Source organism: Pseudozyma flocculosa (genome assembly GCF_000417875.1).
Source record: "Pseudozyma flocculosa PF-1 unplaced genomic scaffold scaffold00014, whole genome shotgun sequence".
In the NCBI taxonomy this organism is placed as follows: domain Eukaryota; kingdom Fungi; phylum Basidiomycota; class Ustilaginomycetes; order Ustilaginales; family Ustilaginaceae; genus Pseudozyma; species Pseudozyma flocculosa.
The window spans coordinates 530,347-552,544 of record NW_006920882.1 but is presented as its reverse complement, the minus strand read 5'-3'; the positions used below and the strand labels follow the sequence as shown (position 1 = coordinate 552,544).

The 22,198-nt window shown below is 62.7% G+C and overlaps 10 protein-coding genes across 10 annotated transcripts; 4 read left to right on the top strand and 6 right to left on the bottom strand.

Annotated features, from left to right (window-relative positions):
• Positions 1–110: 110 nt before the first annotated feature.
• On the bottom strand, positions 111–2,280 carry PFL1_04439 (uncharacterized protein; the record flags this gene model as incomplete). The annotated part of the gene is made up of 3 exons (XM_007881964.1): positions 111–1,154; positions 1,253–1,492; positions 1,597–2,280. The coding sequence occupies 3 exons, from the start codon at positions 2,278–2,280 to the stop codon at positions 111–113; spliced, it is 1,968 nt and encodes a 655-aa protein (XP_007880155.1).
• A 669-nt stretch (positions 2,281–2,949) lies between these two features.
• Positions 2,950–5,555, top strand: PFL1_04438 (uncharacterized protein; the record flags this gene model as incomplete). Its single annotated transcript, XM_007881963.1, has 7 exons — positions 2,950–3,367; positions 3,470–3,691; positions 3,787–3,893; positions 3,994–4,360; positions 4,438–4,610; positions 4,715–4,962; positions 5,069–5,555. The coding sequence occupies 7 exons, from the start codon at positions 2,950–2,952 to the stop codon at positions 5,553–5,555; spliced, it is 2,022 nt and encodes a 673-aa protein (XP_007880154.1).
• A 137-nt stretch (positions 5,556–5,692) lies between these two features.
• On the bottom strand, positions 5,693–7,355 carry PFL1_04437 (uncharacterized protein; the record flags this gene model as incomplete). Its single annotated transcript, XM_007881962.1, has 3 exons — positions 5,693–6,195; positions 6,307–7,139; positions 7,252–7,355. 3 exons carry the CDS (start codon positions 7,353–7,355, stop codon positions 5,693–5,695), a joined length of 1,440 nt encoding a protein of 479 aa, XP_007880153.1.
• A 451-nt stretch (positions 7,356–7,806) lies between these two features.
• PFL1_04436 (uncharacterized protein) lies at positions 7,807–8,808 on the bottom strand (the record flags this gene model as incomplete). Its single annotated transcript, XM_007881961.1, has 2 exons — positions 7,807–8,290; positions 8,321–8,808. 2 exons carry the CDS (start codon positions 8,806–8,808, stop codon positions 7,807–7,809), a joined length of 972 nt encoding a protein of 323 aa, XP_007880152.1.
• A 350-nt stretch (positions 8,809–9,158) lies between these two features.
• On the bottom strand, positions 9,159–10,111 carry PFL1_04435 (uncharacterized protein; the record flags this gene model as incomplete). Its single annotated transcript, XM_007881960.1, has 4 exons — positions 9,159–9,197; positions 9,241–9,388; positions 9,512–9,794; positions 9,904–10,111. The coding sequence occupies 4 exons, from the start codon at positions 10,109–10,111 to the stop codon at positions 9,159–9,161; spliced, it is 678 nt and encodes a 225-aa protein (XP_007880151.1).
• Positions 10,112–11,578: 1,467 nt separating this feature from the next.
• Positions 11,579–12,631, top strand: PFL1_04434 (uncharacterized protein; the record flags this gene model as incomplete). The annotated part of the gene is made up of 1 exon (XM_007881959.1): positions 11,579–12,631. The coding sequence occupies one exon, from the start codon at positions 11,579–11,581 to the stop codon at positions 12,629–12,631; it is 1,053 nt and encodes a 350-aa protein (XP_007880150.1).
• A 782-nt stretch (positions 12,632–13,413) lies between these two features.
• Positions 13,414–14,560, top strand: PFL1_04433 (uncharacterized protein; the record flags this gene model as incomplete). The annotated part of the gene is made up of 3 exons (XM_007881958.1): positions 13,414–13,880; positions 13,977–14,400; positions 14,504–14,560. 3 exons carry the CDS (start codon positions 13,414–13,416, stop codon positions 14,558–14,560), a joined length of 948 nt encoding a protein of 315 aa, XP_007880149.1.
• Positions 14,561–15,200: 640 nt separating this feature from the next.
• Positions 15,201–16,697, bottom strand: PFL1_04432 (uncharacterized protein; the record flags this gene model as incomplete). The annotated part of the gene is made up of 1 exon (XM_007881957.1): positions 15,201–16,697. One exon carries the CDS (start codon positions 16,695–16,697, stop codon positions 15,201–15,203), a length of 1,497 nt encoding a protein of 498 aa, XP_007880148.1.
• Positions 16,698–18,205: 1,508 nt separating this feature from the next.
• PFL1_04431 (uncharacterized protein) lies at positions 18,206–19,516 on the top strand (the record flags this gene model as incomplete). Its single annotated transcript, XM_007881956.1, has 1 exon — positions 18,206–19,516. The coding sequence occupies one exon, from the start codon at positions 18,206–18,208 to the stop codon at positions 19,514–19,516; it is 1,311 nt and encodes a 436-aa protein (XP_007880147.1).
• A 391-nt stretch (positions 19,517–19,907) lies between these two features.
• PFL1_04430 (uncharacterized protein) lies at positions 19,908–20,999 on the bottom strand (the record flags this gene model as incomplete). The annotated part of the gene is made up of 3 exons (XM_007881955.1): positions 19,908–20,599; positions 20,702–20,768; positions 20,910–20,999. 3 exons carry the CDS (start codon positions 20,997–20,999, stop codon positions 19,908–19,910), a joined length of 849 nt encoding a protein of 282 aa, XP_007880146.1.
• Positions 21,000–22,198: the final 1,199 nt, after the last annotated feature.

The following is a 22,198-nucleotide window of genomic DNA, read 5'->3' as shown; positions in this document are numbered from 1 at the left end:
CAAAGAGGCTCGACGGGACGACGGAAAGCGGAATCAAGAACACATGCAAGAGTGGCAGGGTGATAGCGAGGAGGGGCATCGTGCAGCAGAGAGATGGACGACCCCGGACATCACTCGAAAAAGGCCATCGCCATGCCGAGCTGCGTGGCGAGCTGGGAGCGCGCCCCGGCCAGAATCTGCCCCTGTTGCCCCTCGCGCTCCCACCAGATGCGACCCCGCGCGTGCCGATTGATCCAGCCAAAGTTGTCGGCGTCGACGACGAACCGCCTCTTGCGCCCGCTGTCGAGGGCACCGTCCTTGGTTCCCGGTCCCCGGATCTTGGACTGGGTGGCGCCGCGCAGGTCCCAGGCTCCCTGGAACTCCTTGTGGTGGTGCACTTCAATCTTGGCCAGCTCGCTCACCGCTTTCGAGTGGAGCGGCACGCCGGCCTCGTGCTCCTTGTACGTGAGCTTGATGGGTCCCGTGGCCGAAGTGGCCTCGACCGAAACGACCTCAGTCGGCTCCAGGCCTGGTCCGTCGAGGCTCGACAGGTCCGCGCGATGCACCGACACGGCCGCCTCGATGCGCCCATTGTCCGAGTGGAGTGAGAGCGTGTGGTTGGCGTGGAGCGTCGCATCAGACGCTTCGATCGGGCCGTTGGCAGTCTCTGCCCGGATCGTCGTCGCCCGGATCGACGAGTCCTTCTCGAGGCTGATCCGCCCGTTGGACGTCTGCATGAGGACGTCGGAGTAGGCCTCGACGATCGCTCCAGGGCTGAGGGTGATGTGTCCATTGGCGGACCGTGCCCCGACGTGACGAGAGACGAGCTTGCCGCCGACCTTGAGGTTGCCGTTGGTCGCACTGAGCTCAATCTCGGCAAGCGCGTGGATGTTGGACGCCGACATGTGGCCGAGCTGCGTCTTGGCGTGGAACTTGCCAAAGTAGAAGCTCCCGTCCCAGGGGTTATCCCTCTTCTGCAGTGCCTCGCGGGTGCGCTTCTTGGCGCCTCCACGGGCGTGGACAGAGCCTGACTCGGTCTCGACGCCGAAGAGGGCGTCGATGTTGGACGCTCCGGCGTCGCAGTTCATGGTGGGGACGTTGATGCCCTTGGGGATGCGGACGCGGAGCTTGTAGACGAGCGGGCTCTTGTCTTCCGAGCCGGCCTTGGCGTAGGTCTACAGGCGGGCGTGGAGGTGGCAGCATGCGTGATGGTCGCGTGGTCGTCAGCGATGATCGGCACGAATTGCAAACACCTGCGGCAGCCGATACTTACGAGGATCTCGACGCCCTCGTCAAACACGCCCCGCTTGGTTTTTGCCACCAAGCTCTTGTCGAAGAGGAACTTGTACTTCTGGTCGTATTTGGCGGTGATTTCGACCTGGACCATGCCTTTGGCTTCGCCGCGGTCCGAGCCGGGATAGTCTTCGTGGACGAACTCGATGGTTCCCGGAACGCTGCCAGCCGGCTCTTCGCGGCCGCTCCGGGACGGGTCGACGTCGACAAAGATCGAGTCCTGGGTCACGGGGATGGAGGCAACGAGTGAGAAAGGGTAAGCCGGTTGTGGACGAGGAGGCTTGAACCCATCTGACCGAACCGCGGGCCGGTGGGCGAGCTTACCGTGGAGCTGAAGCTGTCTTTTGCCTTGTTGGGATCGAGGAGAAAGGCGGCAGTCTCTGTGCAGAGGACCCTGTTGACCGGTTCGCTCTGTGTGATGCAGCCCTGCAGCTTCCAGGAAGCTTCCTGGACGATTTTGCCGTCGCCCTTGAGGGGTGCGGGTCTGGACTCGGGGAGGTGATTGTAGTCCCAGTCCTGGTGGATGACGGGCGAGTTTGTGCCGGTGGCCGAGTCGTAGAGGCTGGGGCCGGTGAAGATGACAATGATCCAGAGGCCGAGGATAAAGATGCTGGCCTGTGCAAAGCGGTTAGCGGGCCAGCAGCGGGGCATGCTGGCGAACATGGCCGAGAGGAGGCCCGAGAGGCCCTGTCCGTTGCGGGCGGAGCGGGGTACGCATGCCTGGAGGTGTTCTCTGGTGGTGCGCGAGAGGGTAAACCACGAGGCAGGGTTCCACTTTGAGGACTGCGAGTCTATGCGCATGGTGTCGTCGTAAGAGGGCGGCAGCGGCGGATACTTTGGTGCGGCGTTTGCCCGAGCAGATCTCTGGGGGCCGACGTCGTTGCTGTCGTCATTGTGGCCGATGTCATCGTCGATGGTGAAGCGGGAATCGGCCTCGACGTCATGGTGGTGGTGGTCGTCGTGCAGGAGGGGCTGCTGATCATGGCCGTGTCGATTTGGCGGCGCCATATTGAGCGCGACTGCGAGGATGACGAGGCTCAGTTGTCAGAGGTTCTGAACGGTCAGGCGCGGATGGTGATGCCGAGGCCAAACGAGAGCCAGTGCTCAAGGGTGGCGGCTACGGTGGCAAACGAAAGGTGGTTGATATGGAGTGGCGGGCGGTACGGATCGGTGCGATGCCGGTATGTGAAGGGCGAGCACAACCGTAGTCGAGACGCCGTTGAACGATGTGAAACGGGCGAGGCCGAAGTGGCAGAGCGATCTGTGATGGTAGAGAGGCTGGGCCAAGGTGCAAGGTGCAACTGGTCCGCAGCGGCTGACCCGACCATGCACCGCAGGCTGGCTGGCAGGCAGGCTGGCTGGCTTGGCGCTCAGCCCCTGGCTCGCCCGTGCCACCCTGCCCTGTCTGGCCCTCCCCTGCCTGCTTGCTTGCTTGCCTCTGGCTGCAGCTCCCGGGCTGCCGAGCCAGCGTCGAGTCCAAAGTCTCGCATCTCGGACCTGGTTCCGGCTTCGGGGCGGGGGCCGGCCCAGCTTTCTTCTCGCTCGCCTTTCCATCACCAAGGTGCCAACCGCCGCCCCCCTCGCCTTTCCTCTGTTGCTCTGGCGCATCGGCTCAGCCGACTCTCGCCGTCGGTCACGATGAACGCACGCGTCCCAGCTCGACGTTTGCGTGGCGCCATGGCTGCTGCCGCTGCTCCTGCGCCTGCCTCGGAGACCTCGACGCCACCCCTGGCTCGACGCCGGCCGATGCGTCCACCGTCAACTCGGACGGCCTGCAGCAACGCCTCATCCTCAAGCCACCTGGCGCCGCATCGTGCCGGCTTCGCAACCTCGCTACCAGCCGCGACGGCACGGGAGCATCCACCGCCAACTCTGGCCAGACGCTTCTCGAACTCAGCTCCCCTCTCGGCCAAGAAGAGCAAGAAGCAAAGGTCGCCGGAGGCATCGGCGCCGTCCTCCTCTCCTTCCACGACCGCTCCATCCGCAAGCCCCAAAGTCTCGCCCTCCCGCTATCCACCGCTCCCTCCAGGCTGGCAGGCTGTCATCGGCGTAGAGTGCCATGCCCAGATAAAGGACCGCCACAAGCTCTTCAGCAGTACGTCGGCCTCCTCTCAGTCTTCCTGAGGCAACCTAGCGCGCACCAGGCTCAGACCCGCCCTTCGGAATCTTCGTCCTTACTCCCCTGCCCACACCACAGCCGCTCAACTTCCCTCAGCCAACTCGGTCCCCAACACCCTCGTGGCCCCTTTCGATGCCGCTCATCCGGCCACCCTTCCCAGCCTCAACCGATCCGCGCTCCGCCTTGCGATCCGCGCGGCAATAGCGCTGGGCTGCCACCTTCGGCAGGAAAGCCGCTTCGATCGCAAGCACTACTTTTACTCTGACCTTCCAGCGGGCTACCAGATCACACAGAAGTACGGTGGGTACTGGGCCGACATCTTCGCCGCCCTTCTCTCTGCAAGACGCTGCCCGCTCAACAAAATTCTTTGTACGTACCACCTTGACCTTCTTCAGCACCCCTGGCAAGCAACGGGCGCATCACTTTGAGCTTCGAGGATGGTCACCTTCCTGGCCCCGAAGACGAAGTAGTCGTCGAGGTAGAACAGCTGCAGCTTGAGCAGGTGAGCACATACGGTGCCAGGCTGGCTCTTTCAATATCAACGCCTCGCAACCTGCAACCTCGATTGACTTTCCGTCCACACGCTGCTGCTTGGCCAACAGGACACTGCCAAATCCACCTACTACGACACCGGCACCGTCTCCCGGTCTGATGCCGCGACAGTAGAGGATGGCACCGACGCCGCAACCGCAAGGGGGACATCTCGCAGCTTTGTCGATCTCAATCGTGCCGGGACCGGCCTCATGGAGATCGTTAGCGGGCCGCAGATGCGCTCGCCAGAGCAGGCAGGCGCCTATGTCCGCAAGCTGCAGGAGCTCCTCCGGAGAGTCGGCGCCTCTGACGGCAACATGCAGGAGGGTTCTCTTCGCTGCGACGTCAACGTCTCGGTCAACCGTGCCGGGGAGCCCTTTGGCACGCGATGCGAGGTCAAGAACCTCAACAGTGTCAGGTTCATGATGAACGCCATCGGTGAGCACCCGCCACGACGAACGCCGTTGCGGATCCACCACGCGCTGAGCTGACGGTGCTCCGACGCGTTCCTGCAGCCCATGAGACGCAGAGGCAGGTCGCGATCTTGGAACAGGGCGGCAGGATCGAGCAGGAGACCAGAGGCTATGACGAGGCTCGTGGGACCACCTTCAAGCTGCGAGGAAAAGAAGATGCCCCCGACTACCGTTACATGCCGGATCCCAACCTTCCTCCGATACGACTGACCGAGGTAAGCAGATGGGCTACGTTCCCAAGATGACATCTTCTGTGCCTGGAGTCGCTCTCGTCCTGACGTTCAGGGATGCCCCCTTCCCGGCTCCCGGCCCAAACCAGGCTCAGGTCGACGACGTACGTCGGTCGCTGCCAGAGCTTCCCGAAGCGCGTCGTGCTCGACTCAAGAGCCAGTACGCCCTCAACACCCGCGACATCAACGTCCTCATGCGTGTCGGGTCCGAGGACGAAGGCAGCGGCAGATTTCCGACGCCATCTGGTGTGGCTCCGACTGCCGTCGAATGCGGCGACGCGGTCGATTACTTCGAGCGAATCGCTCAGGGCAGGGATCCTCAAATCGCGGTGAACTGGTGATTAGACCGCTTGATCCACCGCCGCCAGCATCCCATCGCGATCGTCAAGCCTGTGGAGCATCAGCTGACCCGGTTACTGTCCTCCCAACCGCACCTCTCACAGGATCATCCACGAATTGATGAAGGGCCTCAATACGCACAACCTAGCCTTCAGCGAAGACCACATTCCTCCGGCGCAGCTGGGAGAGCTCATCGATCTGGTCGAAAGCGGAAAGGTGACGGGGACCACGGCCAAGTCTCTTCTTGGAGAGCTCATTTCCAGCCGCGCCCGGAGCGTGGGTGAAGCCACCAGTAGCGACGCGCCAGCTTCTGATCTCGCCGGCGTCGACATCGGTACGCTCTCCATCTTCGACCTGCTCTCGTCGCGCGGTCTGCTTGCCCTCGGCAGCCGCGATGACCTGCTGCCCCTGTGCAGGCAGGCAATCGAGGAGCTCAAGCAAGAAGCGGAAAAGGTTCGGAAGGGCAACCTCAAGGTGGCCATGCGGATCGTGGGTCAGGTGATGAAGATGGCCAAGGGCCGGGCGGATGCCAAGGTGGTCCACGAGGTCATCCTCGAGGAGCTCGGGCATCGCATCGGCGACCAGAACTAGGCCGACAATCTCTCTTGCATTCCTTGGGCAGGTCCGCTTTGAAGCGCGTCGACGCGCCAGTCTACGTGCATACACAAAGCGACGGCGTTCTGAACGTAGCAGAGATGGTGCCCAGGGTTCGATGCAAGCATGGACGCTCACGCCTCGGCCTCGCGCTGGTCGCGGACGTCCTTGACCACGGGCTGCTTCTGCTTGAACGTCTTGAAGCCCTTTTCGGGCGCCGTGTCGGCGGGAAGCGCCTCTCCCTTTTCCTCGGCGCGCTTGCGCTTCTTGTCGGCCTTATACTTTTGCATCTTGGCGCGCTCGACCTTGCGCAGGTAGTCGTTCTGCTCATAGGCCGACTGCGACATTTCTGTGCGCATCCGGGCTGTGAGCGAGGCGCGCTCCTGGGCCATCTGCTCGCTCAGCATGTGCCACTTGAAGCCCTTGAGGTACTTCATGGTCCACACCTCGTCCTGGAAGCGCTTGGTGTTCTTGCCCGCCTTGACGCCGCCCGCGAGCAGGCCGCCGTTCTTGCTCTTTGACGCCGCCAGCGCGCCGATGGGCTGCGCATTGAGCATCTCGGCCGTGGCCTTGGCCACCTTCTTGGACAGGAACTCGACCCAGCCTTCGGTGTAGAAGGCAGACGACCTCTTCTTGGCTGCGGGGATCGTCAGGGAGGCACCGATTGCAGACCGGGGGCATTCGAGGATCAGAACCTTGCGTGTCCGGACAGAATCGCCACGCCATTCGATGGCAGCAGCACACTCACACTTTCCGTATTCTCCCGGCTTCTGGTTGCCATCCTTGAGGTACATCCTCCCGACCTCGCCAAAGTTGCTGAGGATGTGTCGCACCTTGGCAGGCGTCATGCCCGGAGGGATGCGAGAGATGTAGATGATGCCGAGCTTGCGCTGCTTCTTCTTGAACGCCTCGAGCTCTTCGGCATTGAGCGGCTTGATGACCTTGTCCTCGTCCATCGGGTCATCCTGCTCGTGCTCGCCTTCGTCGTCGTCGTCGTCATCGCCTCCGGCATCACCGCCTGCATCCGAGGCCGGGCCGGCTAGCACCTTGGCGGGCGTGGGTTTCTCAAACTTTGAGAGATCAAAGCGGTCGTCGCCACTGGTGCCTGTGGCGGCCGCGACCTCTTTATCCTTCTTCTTGTCCTTCTTGTCCTTCTGCTTGTCCTTCTTGTCCTTCTTGCCCTTCTTGCCCTTCTTGCCCTTCTCCTCGGCCTTCTTGGCCTTCTTAACTTCTCGATCGTCGTCGACCTTGGGCTCCGTGGCGGCCTCTGATTCCGCCACTCCAGCGGCGTCGTCTCTCTTCCTCTTGTCCTTCTTGTCCTTCTTGCTCGGAGATTCGCTGGTCGAGGCTGCAGTCGCGTCCTCAGCCTCCTCACCCGACCTCCTCGAAGGCGCAGTGGCGACGTTGCTGGTCTCGTGCTGCGACGGCTTGCCAGGTGACGAGGCAGCGTTGCTGCTCAGCTGGCGTTGCTGCGCCCCCTTTGCGCCGCCGGGACCCTTGTAGACAGTCTTCTGGTATTTTTCCGCCTCGGAGATGCAGCTGTTGTGCGACTTGAACTCGTTCGGCGAGTTGAATTGCATCCTGTTTCGTGTTGTCAAAGAGGAGCGGTGCGGAGAGGATGGCTGAGCAATTGACAAAGCTCCCGGAGTCATGTCGATCCACTGCCGGACCGCGGGTTCTCGTCTGCACTTACGAGCAATCGAGGCAGGTGACGGGGGCGTAACAGCGGTTGTAGTGCTGAAGCAGCTTGGGCTTCTTGACCACATCGCCGCACGCATCGCAGTTGAACGAGACCATGTTGATATGTAGCTCAGATGATAAGGGGGTGCGAGGGGGCGGACGGACCGAGTCGAGCGCAGGGATGGAGTGGTGGGTCGGCAAGGGGACGGAGAGGGGCCAAGAGGGGCGCAGGCCGAGAAGAAACCCTCACGAGAAGGCCCAGGCTGGCAGCCAGGCCGGGGAGGAAAAAAATCGCGGCGCTCCAGCCAAACCCTGTCCCGAGTCGCGAGTTCCGACTGCGATCAAGCGGCTCGCGACTCCGCCGAAGCGGACAACGGCCACAAGACAACTCTGGCACCAAGGCCACCCATCACCGCCAGCTCTGGGGCCCCTCCGCCTGCCCGCCAAAGTCTTGAAGCCGGTATTCCTAGGTCATCACGCTCGTGGGGCCGCCTGAACCACTTCGAATGCGTTGCACACTACAGGTCACATTACTTGTACAAGCCGGAGCGGGCAGCCGATGTCGCTCTCATGGGCTGTTTCCGGCAAGGGCTGGATGCTCGTCGCCCCTCCAGCACTCCGGCACGTCGATGCTCGAGTCTTCCGGCTGGTCGTTTGCGAGCTGAATGCCCCGGTACCTCCGGCTCCATGCCTTGGCTTGCTGCACCGAGAGCAGTCGATCGTAGCGGTAGCGCCGGTCATCGTCGAGCACGGCGGGGAGTTCGGCCGCTTCGCCCTCGGCTTGCTCACGAGAAGCAGCCTCGTCGGCATCCTGTCCCCCGCCGCCCCAAAAGCTACGGGACCATCCAAGCGAGCGCGCCAGCGCTCCAAGGATACGGAAAGGCATCGGCACCGGCATCATGCTGTTGACCAATGCCTGGAGCGCCTCGATTGTAGTCGGTTCGAGCATGGATCGAGCCCCGTCCGCGACCTGCTGCGATTGCCGAGATCCGCCCGACGATGTCCGGCGGCGCGAAAGCGCCTCTGCTGTGAGGCCGAGCTCGGTCGCGGCTCTGAGAGGGGCACGTTCTCCGCGGACGGACGTGGTCAGGTCGAACAGTGGACTGTTGATCAACGCCACATCTTGACGCTGCCAGTCCTGCGATTCGTGCAGAGAAGCCCGTGGTGTCTTGCTGCCTTCTCCATCTTCATCACTCGCGTCCTCCGAAGCCTGATCGTCTGCGGATCGTCCCACGTGGAGCATTTGCTGACGCTCGTCACCGCTGCTGCTCCCCGCCCGCCTTGGAGGTGCAGGGATGTGGGCGAGCGGCGCGTCCAGTCCTCGCTCATGACTGAAGCCTGGGCCCGCTAGATCCCGAGATGACGAAAGACTGGTGGACAGAGGCCTCGGGCGACCGTCGACGTGATCAACGCTGGCGTCACGGCTGAGGAAAGCGTCCAGGACTTCGGGCTCGAGGTCGAAGATCTTCTTGAGCAGCTTGCGGACCAGCTTGGTGCTTGCAGCTGGGCCTTCTTTCGGTATTGAGCGGCCCGATGTCGAGCCTGCGCGCCTGGATGCGTTGCCGGCCATCGAGCGCCTCGACCTTCGTCCGCTCAAGCCACTTTCGCTGACGACTGCGCATGGTGGTTGGATGCTCCCACTGCGATGGATCGCGCTCTGACTCTGGCTAGTGTTGCTCCTCTTGCTGCTACGACCAGCGGCCGGATTCCGGTGCCTCCTCTTGGGTCGGCGCCATAGAAGATGTGAACCGGCTCCGGGGACAAGGCCAGCGCTCTGGGCCAGGTTGCTGGACGCGAGTTCGTCCTCATACCTGGCCTGCACCGCAGAGGAGGCCGCGTCCGCTTCTCGACCGACTTCCGCGGCTGTCGGAGAAGGCGCATCTTGCTCCGAGTCCGAAGTTGAGATGACGGACAGCGCTCTCAATCCCCCCGGCCAGCTTCGGTGGCCATGTTGACTGTCTGCAGGTCCCAGATGCGATCGCGACGATGCGACTGACGGCACGACGGAGACGTGGTCAAGCGTGCTTGCGATGCTCTGGTTGCCGCTCAACCACGACCCGGCGCGGCTTGCGCCCAGCGACGTGGCGAGGCTCGATTCTTGAGGCGTTGCTCGAGCGGTGGCCGAAGGTTTCTCTTCGCCGTCGGCATGCCTGCCAGGGTGCGGAGGGCGGACGCCCTGGGAGGCTTCGATGGCATCGCTGCGTGCACTCAGCCGGGAGGATCTTCTTTTTGAGCGGGGTCTCCGTGCCGCGGTAGGGCCACTGGGAACAGACGCGATAGCGTCGGACTCAAAGTCGGAGCCGGAGCCAAACCCGACCTCTCCGTCGGCATCGTCGTGCGAGTCGGTGGCGCTGAACACGCTTTCGGTGTAGATGTCCGACTGCGGCGATAGCGGCGACCTTAACGAGACGACGTCGTCGGCGGCGGGCGAGGCCGAGGTCTCGCTGGCCCCCGCGAAGCGTCCCGTGCCATCGTGCAGCGGGGGGAGGGAGAGGGCCAGTCCTGTTTGAGGGTCTGGCTGGAAGGGATCTGCGGGCGAGCTCGGTGTGGCTGAGGCTGGTGGATGGGTGAAACGCGGGCGGACAATGTTGCCAAGACGCAAAGAGAGGGTTGGTGAGTGGAGATAGGTCCCGAATGGAGGGCCGCGTCTTTGGCAGCCACTCACCTGCGCTGTCGCTCAGGGGTTCGTCGCTGTCATGGGCCGAGGTTGCCGTCTGCTTTACCCTGCCGGGAAAGACGATGCTCCAGTCGTGTGCATTGTCCTGACTGGTCTTGCTGTACGAGGCTCGAGGCGCGGATGTTGGTTCGTGAGATGGCGGGGGTGAGTGGCGGTCGCGAGCGGGCCTTGCTCTCGGATGATGGATGAATGCCATGCTGGGGGTGCGCCGTCGTTGCGACGATGCGTTGAAAGGAGCGAGGAGGATCGATCCAGGTCACACGTCGAGGGGTGTCGAACAAAGCGGTCGAGGCCGGCACGGCGGGCAGGAGCAAGAGTGTCCGGGGCAAGGCAGAGCAGGCAATATGAGGCAAGGCGAGGCGAGGCAAGGCGAGGCAAGGCGATGGTGGTAGTGAGTGAGTGAGGTCAGGAGCGAGGGTGGCGGTAGTGAGCGCGGGGACGGTCAGGCACGCTTTTGGAACAGGCAGGTCGCGACCCTCGAGCCGCAGCCGAGGAGCGGGTCCTACCGACCACCCTAGGCCTGTATGTGTTTGCCTGCACGCCAGCGGTCTCGGTGAACCCGAGAGCAAACAGAGCAAGCAAGCAAAGCAAGCTGAAAGACTCCTGGAGCCCGGTAGGTCGAGCCCCGAGCTCGCTCCGCATAACAAAAAAGGCGGGGGGGGGTTCAAGGTTGGGGGGCGCGCGATAGCACCCCACGCACCCACGCTGCTTGCTTGCTTGCTTGCTTTCCCAGAGCGAGGTGGAGGCAGCGCCCGCGAGATAACGCGATCTCGCTGCCAATAACCCTGCCTGCCTTTTGGATGGCAGCTGGCGTCATATTGCCCTGAGTCACACAACCAGCGGCGGCGGCGTAGGCGGCGGTCGTCGCAAGCAGGCGGACCATGGCATGATCCCTAGCCTGCCAGCACCCTTGTCGCGGCTGGTCATCGCAGGTCGTCGTAGTGATCCCTGCCCGTCGCACCGTCTGGCGCCACCCTGCCAAAGCGCCGAGGGCGGGCGCGCGGGCGGGCGTGATTATGCAACCCCCCCCAGCATGCAGGGTTCACTAGGCCGGTGCAGGCCAGCAGCCCGCGGAACAGCGAGTCAGAGGACAGCCGTCGTCAGGGGGACCGTTGGCGGGCGCTGGCAGGCAGGGGCCGGCCGCGTGACTGAGAACCCCCCCCCCCCCGGGGTTCGGAGCCGGTCGCCCACCGTCCAACAACAAAGGACCCTTTCCCGTCTGCCGAGAAAGTCGACTTGCCGAAGAAAGCTTTTGGCGGCGGGTGCGGGCGGCGTGGAGTGCCGCCCAACTCGCTCGGGCCTTCCGTAGTTATCCTCCAGTCGTCCCTGCTACCATCTTCACTCTCTCACGTCCGACCCCTCTCCTCTCGCCCCTCGCCCTCGCCCTCGCCCTTGTCCATCAGCCGATCTTCCATCATTCTCGCTCTTCACGGCTCTGGAAGCTACCCTCCACCTCTGCTTCTCTGCTACCGGGGGAGCGTCAGTGTCTCCAGCGCCGACGCACCTTTCTCGTGCCACCCGCCATCGCCGCTTTCCAGCTCCCTCATATCGCTTTCAGCAGGCGACCGGCTACAATGGACAGCGCTCTCGTCACTCTCCGATCTCGTTAAGCCACGCGCGCGCCCCGTCGGCAGCACCGCATCGGCACAAGGGCCCACTCAACATGACGACCTCCGGCCTCATGGGCATCCTCCCGCGCTCGCCTTCTCCAAGCGCCTCGTCCCCCAACCCGGGTCCGCGCTCCGACGTCACCCACTTTATCAGATCCACTGACACCACCCCAAAGAAGGGCGCCGCCATTGATGCCTCGAGCAGCAGCTCACGGCACGCCGCGGCCATCGCCCCATTAACGATAGGCACGGGGTCTGGCGGCAGCACCGCCCCCGAATACCTTGCCCAACATGACGCCGGTGCGGCCCTGTCACCCCGCCTATCGACGGCCTCGATCCGGCGTTACTCGTTCGGAGGCACTGTCCCGACCTCGACGGGAAATGTCGGAAGACGCAGTATCGCTCACAGCTACCGGGTGCTCGGCTTCGACGAAGAGGCCGAAGAGGCCGTGGCAATGTCGAGGCTCAAGAACGGTCAGGTCGACGTCTCGTGGCCCGAGATCCATCAAGACGACAACCTGACACCATCGTCGCCGTCTGCTTCGCGGTCGGCGCATTCGCGAAGCGGAAGCCTCCTCTCCAAGGGCAAGGCGCGTGCTGACTCGATCCCGGACCGCATCGCTGAAGATCCGTACGGAGAATTCAGCGACGCCGATGACACGTTGCCGCTCGCGGACATCGATCTGGAACAGGGCGCCGGACCCAGCGCTTCTGGTGCGCCATCGCATAGCACGCAAGGCGCGGCGGACCGCTCCATCTATGGGCACAAGTCGCCATCACGCCTCGGACTCTTGCGCGGGCTAGGCATCGGCCAGAGCGATGCAGCCTCGCCCTATGCTCCAAGGGCCAAAGAGTACGAATCGGACGAAGAGGATCTCGAGGCATCCAAGCCGACCTACTTTCGAGAATTCGGCAGCACTTCCGGAGGCGAGAGCGGCGGCGGACTGGGCAAGATGGGATCTCCTGACGGCTTTGAAGCCGTCACGGCGAGGGAGTCGGCCTGGATGTGGGCAAGCGTGCTGCTCGTGGCCGCAATCTGCCTCGTTGCGATGCTGATTAGCACCGACGTGATCGATTGGCCGGGTGATGGTCTGGGAAGGAATTGATGCGTGCGCGGCAGAGACCGGCGGTGCGGATACGGATCACGCTACATACCAGCCAACGTCGGGCACAGGCTAGAGCGCAAGTTCACCCTTGCGCACGGGGTCAGGCTGCTTCTCGCATTCGGTGGAAACCGGCGCCGACTCCCGCCGGTCCGGGCAGCCTTTGATCCCCCGTACCAAGCATGACACTGCATGGCATTTGGGACACTAAGAATTTCAACGTTGCATCGATACAGTCCGAGAGCTTCCGAGCCAGAATGCTATGTTGCATGCCGTCTGCCTGCCGTGTGTAACGCCTCTGGCGGCGAGAGCCGAGCAACACCCACCGCCACCGAGTCCTTAGCGTTGACCCCTGGGTGGCAGCGGGGAGACCAGGACTGCTGTGGGGGAAGGCGGGGTAGAGCGTCGACCAAGATGCCGGTAAGCCGCGGGGTTGGCCGGCCAGCGCCGTCGGGGCCACACGCCGCACCTCGGACACCACTTCTACATAGCTGATTTCTGATTCGCATGTCGAGCAGACGCGCCAACCCCACGCTGGTGGCCGGCCTCTGGCTGATCTGCCTGCCGGCCGACCTTCTCAGTTTTCGTTTCTAGGGTGTGCGGGGGGATGTCTCCAACCAGACGCTCGGTCATAAAGACGGCCCGAATGGCCGGCCAACACAGGTTGCCATCGCGTCACCTCCTTTCTCACCCTCGCTGTCCCATTCTCATTAGACGTTTCAGCATTCCCCTTCTCCTCGACCCGCCCTACAAGCCCGCCCCTGCACGCACGACCACTGCTCGCCATGTCCAAAGGTCGATCGCTACCCGAAGCCCTCAAGTCGCTGCTCAAGCAGCCCACGTTTCCCTCGCGCGTCTCGGCCCTCTCGGCCACTCGCCATCTGCCCGCCGGAAGATCGGCGGATCCGAGCCCGACGCCCCGACTCGACACCCTCAAGAAGCACTTTGTCTCGCTCGAGGCCGACGCCATCCGCCGCGGACTCGGATGGGGCGAGTGGCTTTCCGTCGCGACCGCCACCATCCTCACCCTCAACAACCCGGGCTCGCTCCAGTCGCTCCACCGGGTCGCGATGCGGGATCTGGCAAACGACCTCGAGGCGAGGAAGAGCAGGGCGCTGCTGATGCGCGAGATCGGTCTCAAGTGCATCGGCTTCATCGGCATCCCCAAAGTCATCAATAACCTCGCTGCGCTGAGGAAGGCCGTCGACCAGGACCCGGAACTGGCACAGGCACTGCCGACCGAAACGCGAAGGTAGGTGGCGCTGCTGGCCCCGCTTGGCGACCTGAGACGAATCAACCATCTTCTGAGCGCGCCGTTGCCTCCGCCCGTTCCGTTCGCCCTTACCAGGCACATCACTCCGGATCGACTTCCTGCGGTGCACAAGGCCGCCTACGGCCTATGGGACGACATTTACACGCCACATTCGGAGAAGCTGCTCAAGATCCTCGGGACCTCGCACCCGGACCTCCCCGTCTTCATCGTCGAGAGCGAGTACGGCCCGCTGTTTGCACCCCCGGCGACGTACTCGCTTCCCTCGGACCCCGCCCACCTCAAGCAGGAGCCAGAGTGGGAGGTCAACCGGCTCAGGACCTCGCTCGTCGCCATCTCTGCGCTGCGCGCCCAGGGCGGCGTCGGCCCGCAAGTCACGAGCCATGTGTGGGGGCTCATGAAGGCCGCAGAGAGCATCTCGCCCGCCGACGCCAACAAAAGGGGCCTCGAGTGGCTCGCCACCGAGGAGGGCGCCCTCTGGGTCGTCAAGACCGTCGACAGCGTGAGTGACCGTCTCTCCCTCACACGACCAGGCGCCCTCCAAGGTACAACAGCTTACACCAATGCTGACACGCCCGTTGTGTCCCCCGCTTGACGCCTTACAGCTTTGCCAAGCCATCGAGGGCGCCGAGGAACTCGAACAGCACAAGAGCAAGCTCTGATGCCGAATCGCCCTGGGCGCTCGAGGCGACGCCTCATATTGATCGCAATCAGAATGCCGGCGACGGCCCTTTGTTCGAAGGAATGGCACGACCAAGGCTCGAGTCGCATCTGCTGCCGGACGACGACGTGCCATTCTCAGCCCAGACAGTGTTCTGCCATCGCCATAGACTAGCCTCTTGCGCCACCGCGTTGCACACATGGTGCGGTCTTCCCGTGTCGTTTCGCCTGCAGATTGCGTCCTGAACCTGCCCATACGAAATGACGAAGAGTTGCAAAAAGGAATTGCCCCGTACTAGGCTCGAACTAGTGACCTTCTGTTTAACTCTCAGCTCACGCTGAGGCACCATGTATTAGACAGATGCGATAATCCAACTACGCTAACGAGGCGATTTATGTCTGCACTCCCCAAATCAACGTACACATTAAATTTTCCTCATCAAAGCAACATGTAAGTTACCTTCATACATGGAAGTCTGAGTATCTCGGTGCCTCAGCCAAGGGCCTGGCTGTTCAGAACAAGTCTCTTCTCAGCGTCTTGAGCACGGTCTGAGCATGATGTTCGAATCAACTATGATGCCGCTGGATATGAATACATGTACATGCGGGTCTGGGTTTGGACGGGTTCGGAAGCGGGCGTGATCAAAGCTTGTTGGCGGGCTCGTTTGGCATGCCGACGGCGGTCGAGAGCTTCTCGTAGATCTGGGAGCCGTGGGAGGGTGGCGTGAAGTTGACGTGGGTCGAGAGGGCGCGGGTGTCGACCATCTCGGGGACGACGTCCTTGAGCGTGGGGGCGCCGAGGAGGCGCATGTTCATCTCCATCTCGGCCTTGAGCAGCCTGATGGCGTGGACGACGCCGTCGGAGCCATAGGCGCTGTAGGCGTACAGGAATGGCCTGCCGATGCCCACGGCGGTGGCTCCCATAGCGACGGCCTTGAGGACGTCCGAAGCCCGTCGGATGCCGCCGTCGACAAAGATCTGGAACATGGGGTTGGGGAAGAGGTTGCGCGCCTTGAGGGCCTCGACAACCTCGCCGAGCACCTCGATGCCGGAGCGCGAAAAGTCGAGCTGGCGACCTCCATGATTGGACAGCACGACACCGGCCAGGCCAAGCTCGGCGGCGCGGACAGCATCCTCCCAGGTCTGGACACCCTTGAGCACGATGGGCATGCGGGTGACGGACTTGAGCCAGTTGAGGTCGTCCCAGCTGAGCGAAGGGTCGATGAAGCTCGAGATGGCGCGAGCGGCGCCCTGTGACCGGTCGACGTTGTCCTTGTTGCTGTTCTGAACGTTGGAACCGGTATCGTCGAACTTCATGCGCATGTCCTTCTCGCGCCGCCCGAGCTGGGGCGCGTCGACGGTGACAAAGAGGCCCTTTACGCCGGCATCTTCGGCCTTGCGAATGAGCTTTTCGGTGATCTTGCGGTTCGAGTTGACGTAGAGCTGGAAGAATTGGACCTGCGAGTCGTTGACGCGGGCGTCGACGATCTCGTCAAACGAGCACGAGGCCAGCGTGGGAATCATCTGGATGAGGCCCTCCTTGCCCGCAGCGACGGTGAGGTTCTTCTCGCCGTCCGGGTGGCCAAGCTTGCCGAGCGCCGTGGCGGTGATGTAGACGGGCATGGAGCTCTTGTTACCGAGCAGCGAGGTGCTGTAGTCGATGTTGGCGACGTCGCGGAGAATGCGTGGCCGGAACCAGATGCGGCCAAAGGCCGAGTTGTTCTCGCGCATCGTCACCTCGTCATCAGCGCCCGACGAGTAGTAGGCCCAGGCGGTGGGCTTGAGCACCGTCTTTGCGACGACCTCAAAGTCGAAGAGGTTGAGGCACTGGTCGAGCGGGGGGATGCCGCCCTCGGCCTTCTTTGCCGTGGCCTTTTCCTCCTTCTTGTCCTCCTTCTTAATCGTCGCCGGGTCTACGGGCCCGAGGCACTTGTCTTTGGGCAAGTTCTCCTCGAGCGTGCCCGGAGGGTGAATGGGGTCGTATTCCTCGGTGGCATCCTTACCCGCATACTTCAGGATGATGCCGGCTCCTCCGGGATGCTCGGGAAGGAACTCAGTGACGTCGTAGGCCTGGCCGTGGACGATGACCCAGCAACTGTCGCGGGAGTTGTGCTGTGCAACTTCGTCAAACTTGAGCATGTTTGTCGGTCTGCGTGTCGGATGGGGTAAGAGAGTGGGCGGGTTCCGATAGCGAGAGAGGTTCGCGGAGGACGGTGAAGGGTGCGAGGGCAGGAGGCCGGGTAGTGTCAAGGCCTATTTAATAGGCGGTCGGTGATTGGGGGCGCGGATGCGTGGGGTGCGGCCTGCTGCCGCGCCCAAAGGCCTGGCCGCCTTGCCTCGTCTTGTCGTGGCGGGAAAGCGGACAAATGCGGGGGCCGGCGACACCGGGCCAAGCAGCAGCGGCACAACCAAGAGGCTGGGCAGCCTCGCAGGGATGGCCGGCAACGTCGCCGCGGGGCTGGAAATCGCAACCGGGGTCCTCCATGCAGCCAGCTACGGTATACGGTGGCAAACCACTTCCAAAAGTTATTAGTCTCTCACTCTGCTGCGCTTTGGCACCCCTCGTTCGGCAACACCTTGCCCCATAGATCAGCACCAAGCCAGTGCAGCGGTTATACAGAAAGAGTACCAGCCCGCGTGTGGGTGAGTAGGTAAGTACGGAGTGCAGCAGTCGACGACGATGGCGGCTTTTGACCGGGAATAATTCGATCAGCTCGAGGGTCAGTTGGCTCTTGCCGTCGGTAGGCGTGGCGCTCGATGAGCATGCTGGCTAGGCTCGTCTCTCGCAAGCGCGCTCAGAACGCCCAGAAAAGAGTCGCCGAGCGGCCTTCGCCCAAATCGCCAGCATCCTCGATGCTCGTTTGGCGAGCTCGCGGGCAAACCGGAGGCGGCCATGACGGAACAGCTCACCCCCAACGCCCCCACCCCGCACCCAAAAGGGCGGGCCGTCGACGCGGGGTCCTCCCCTGGGAGGCCGGCCGAGTCTCGTAAGCCTGGAGGTGCCGGCTGCGTTGGATTATTCGTACGGAACAGGAACCGTGAGCTCGCTTTCGACGTTTTGGATCTGACTTTGTAGCGTGCGTCGAGAGCGGGCGGGCAGCCTAACGCCTGGAGCCTAACCTAACGCCTGGAGAGTTAGCCTCGCAGGCCCGCTCGACAGGTTGGCTCGCGTACTTGGCAAGCTTGCCACGCTTTGACGCTCCACCACGACCGTCGTTTGCTGCCGTCGCAATCTCTGCCGCTGCCGCCGCCGCCGCCGCCATCGTCGCCGTCATCGTCATCGTCGCCACGCCATCCTCGCCGCCGCTTTAGGGCGTCCATCTTCCCAAGCGCACGAAGCTGTCAACCCGCACCTCTGGCGCTTGTCTCTGCGCCTCTGCTCCGTCAAACGACCGCGGCGCTCTCACCATGTCCTCTCAGCAGTAGCCAATCGTTCAGTCCTCCCCTTCCCGTCCGCACCGTCCGCTCACCGTTACATCTTCACTCCAACAAAGCCAACCACGCTCCCACCTCGATCCATTTGGTCTAGCGAGTCCGGAAGCCCATCTTGCCGTCTAGGCGCAGCGAGGCGTTCAGGCGATTGACGTCGCGATAGCCCTCGACAGCAGCATCGCCGTCGTAATCCTTCACCATTAGCGTCGCCCGCCATGTCCCTGCAGACACTCACCGTGACCGCTGTTCCCGCCTTTCAGACGGGCCTCGTGCCCGACAATGGACGCAACATCCCGCACGACCTCATCGTAACATCGGTCAAGAAGGTCAACTCGACCTTGCCCTTCCTCCTGACCGCGGCAATGGGCCTCGGCATCATTGTCGCAGACTGGTCCCTCCACCTGCCCTGGGAATGGCGCCTCCTCCGCACACGCTCCCGCTGGAAGCTCTCCCATTTGGCCTATTTTTGCTCACGCATCGGGGGCTTTTCGCTTGCCATCACTGCCGTGCTCCACCAATTCGTCGGCAACTTTGCCCCGGACGCAGAGGAGATGGGTAGGGACCGTTGGCACAATGCTGATTTCGCCTGCTCCTCGGTCAAGAAGGCCAGCAATGTCTTTGCCGTCCTCTCCATCGCCGGTAGCACGGGCATCCTCTTGCTGCGCTGCCTCGCGCTCTGGAGGTTCAATCGCGCCGTCATGGTGCCCCTTTGCCTGCTCTGGCTCGCCACCCCCGTCTTCATCTTCGTGAATGTCTTCAACCTCAACAGCAAGAGCCAGGCCAACGGCCTCTACGCCTGCCAAAACATCCCGCCTCGGCTCCGCGCACACCCGGTGCTGTCCTACGTCCCTTGGTTTGTTCTGCCCGTCTTCGACTCGACCATTCTCGTCCTCTCTCTTGTCGGCCTCCACCGCGCCACGGCGAAGCGCACCGCCTCCAAGCTGGAACGCATGTTCCGCTTCGACAACCTCCTCTACTACGTCGTTTCGCTCATCCTGGTACTGCCCATCCCCATCTACTACCTCGCCGTGGGCCGCGACGGCCGCATGTGGCCCTACACCAACCTCTACATCACCCTCTCGAGCGCCCTCTCCTGCCGCATCTTCATCAACCTCTGGAAAGCCATCGGACAGGAGCTTGCATCGGCCAACACCTATACCCGCTCCCGCGATACCGCCGCCGACGACGATGCCTACAGCACCCAGCGCCGGACGCACGGTGCCAACAGCTTAGGTGTGCCAACGGTCGAGCTACGAGCTCATCGCTCCGCCATGACGAACCGCAGCCAGCTCACCGACGATGAGGGCGACGACGGGGAGCTCGGCATACCGTCCGACTTCGATAACCAAGAGGCCTCGAGCTCCGACAAGAAGGATCCCTCCGTCACGACCGAGAACAAGGTTCAGCATCACCGCGTCGTACCGCAGTGGACGGATGTGGATCCGGACCTGGCCTTCAGCCTGCGAGGCGCCCAGATGCTCGACGACGTCGAAAAGAACGGCCCGGGCCTCCAGTCGTCGCCTTGACTGTGGCCGTCCCCGTCACGCCGAAGTTGCCCGTCACGATGAGCAGAGACGAGAGGCAGGAACCCTGACAGCGGCAGCGTCACGGGTCCTGGCCGTCGTCGACACAGTTCGTGTAGTCGCGCGCAGGCACGAGTTCCCCTTTCCCACCTTCCGAGGGCTTCGCTGCTCACAGCAGCGGTAGAGCAAAACGATGCCCCTCATCTCAGACTAAGAACCTTGATCTCGCATGCGCCTCTATAATCACCGATCCTGTACTACTACGACCGTTTCCGTGCCTTGTCCCTACGCGCAACGCAAAAGATGAAGAAGGGCTCGTCTGTTTTTGCTCATGCGCGATTCCTGCGTGTGCGAGCGAACGAGACGCCCTCCGTCTCGGCGAGGATGCGGCTGGTTAGGTGACCAGTTCGACTAGCTGTACGAGGTCGTGTATTGTTCGCTGCCGTAACGTCTCCAGCTCCTCCGGCGTGCCTCTGGCCTGATCGCCGGCCGGCATCGGGGGCTGATGCCTTTCGCCCTGCCGGTCTAGCCAGACTGCCTCCAGGCCGGCATCCTTTGCTCCCCAAAAGTCTTCAAAGACCTGGTCGCCGACGTACAGCACGCCTTGTCCCTCGATGGGCCCGTTGCTGTTCCTTTGGACAGCGGCGTGGAAGAAGCGCGGATCTGGCTTCTGGCACCGCTGGAAATAGCTCAACGTCGGACCGCCGCCCCCCCTGTGGTGATATTTTGCGTGCTGGTAGTCGAGGTCGATGAACCTGTCCATGTTGAATTCCGACAGGACTTGTAGGATCCTCGAATCGCTGTTTGTCGCCAGGGCCATCTTGATACCACGGCGCGACAGCAAGGTCAGGGCAGGGGCGACATCGGGAAAGAGACGGTAGGCATATCTGGTCCCGAAGCGGCGCACGAGTCGGTTGGCGATGCCGGGTACCAGCCTTTCAAACTGCGACTGCGTGACGGGATGCGGTGGCGGATGATGCGAGGGGTCAAACGTCTCGGATATGACGAGCCGCCACCACTCGTCGGGCGAGGTCAGACCGGTGTCCAGGCCATAGTTGGGATGCGAAGTAGAGAGACTGCGGAATGCTGTCGAAGCGGTCGAGAAACACGCCGGAAAGCATCAGGGAACCCGGGACGTCAGGTTCACGGCGGAACGGCGCCGGGACGTCGACGGTTGCCTCAGCTCACCTTGCTTGAAGGCCTTTGCCACGTTCTCATCGCTCAATCCAAGGCCAGCTTTGCGTGCTTCCTCAGCCTGATGCGAATGCAGAGTGTAGCATTTGTCCAAGCGGAAGCAGGTTGATGGACATCAGTCGGAATCCTTGGTGGTCTTTAGCCCGGGTTCGTACCTGTCCCCGCCCTGCAGCGCGGGCGTATGGGCAAGCCGCGCGCTCACGTATTGCTGGAACGGCGGCGTCACGGGCTGTACCAACGTGTCGAAAGCATCGAACAGGATGAGGCGAATCGAGCCGAATGGTCTCAACATCAGCGGGTCCTTTTGAGGTAGGTAACGCGTGGAATGGATGGTGGTCCGCGGGCATGCCTTTCGGACGCGCATCACTCAAGTGATGCCCGGATCCCGGGACCGACGCGGCTCGATGTCATAGCTGGCGGCAGGGAATTAGCTACGGCCTCGGGAGTCGGAGGTCTCCTTTGCACCCCCAGGGCCGTAGCTAGCCGGTCTACCACTTCGACCTTTGAGCCGTAAGACCCCTACGCTCCCAGGGCCGTAGGACCCCTATCATGCATCCAGGGCTGTAGGACAGTGTTGCTCCTACATTCGCAGGCCCAGCACACACCCACACCTGTATCCTATCTACCATTCAATTTGCAATACGGTACCTCATAGGTAGGGGCAGAGATTTTCCTACAATTTTGGAAATCGTAGACATTCTACGATATGGCAGTGCCGTAGGAGATTGTTAATCCCCTACGGCACCCAGATGCCATAGGGCCACCTACAGCATTTTTGGCCGTAGGCATCCTACGGCCTGCTTACCGTAGGCCCTCCCTCGCACCCACAGCCGTATGTATTCTACCAGCATTGTATTGCAAAATCTAGTTACACTGATGTGCAGCGGCGCAGCGATGGCATTGGTGAGTGGCGGGGCAAGCATGCAGGAAGGCAGGCGGCAGTGCGGCAGCAGGCAACAGCGGCAGAGCATGTCGGAAGCAAAGAAAGGTAAGGGAGGAGCAGGCAAAAGAGAGACGGGAGCAAAGGAGTCAGCAACGGCGTGCAGCAGAGCAGCAGAAGGACAAGAGCAGCACAAACTCACATGAGGTGGAGCAGAAGCAAGGGCCTCAATCATCGGAGACGCCGGAGAGGGCCTCTCCGACATTTCCGATGATTGACAGCGGCAGGGCGGAAGCAGCGGCAAGGCAGCAGGGCGGAAGCAGCGGCAAGGCAGCGGGGCGGAAGCAAGCGGTGAGGTGACTGTATTTGGCTGGCAGCTGCTGGCTGGCTGTGTTGGGTGGCTGCTGGATGGGCGGACGGCTGGCAGCTGGCTGGGACGGTCAGCTGGCTGTTGGCTGGCGGCTGGCGGGGCTGACGTGCTCGGGTCATACCTGGCTGGCTGGCTGGGCCTCGCTGGGCCTCGCTGACGGCTGGCTGGCTGGGCCGGGCGGGCGGCTGCGCTTGGCTGGCGGCTGCGCTTGGCTGGCGGCTGGGCTTGGTTGGCGGGTGCT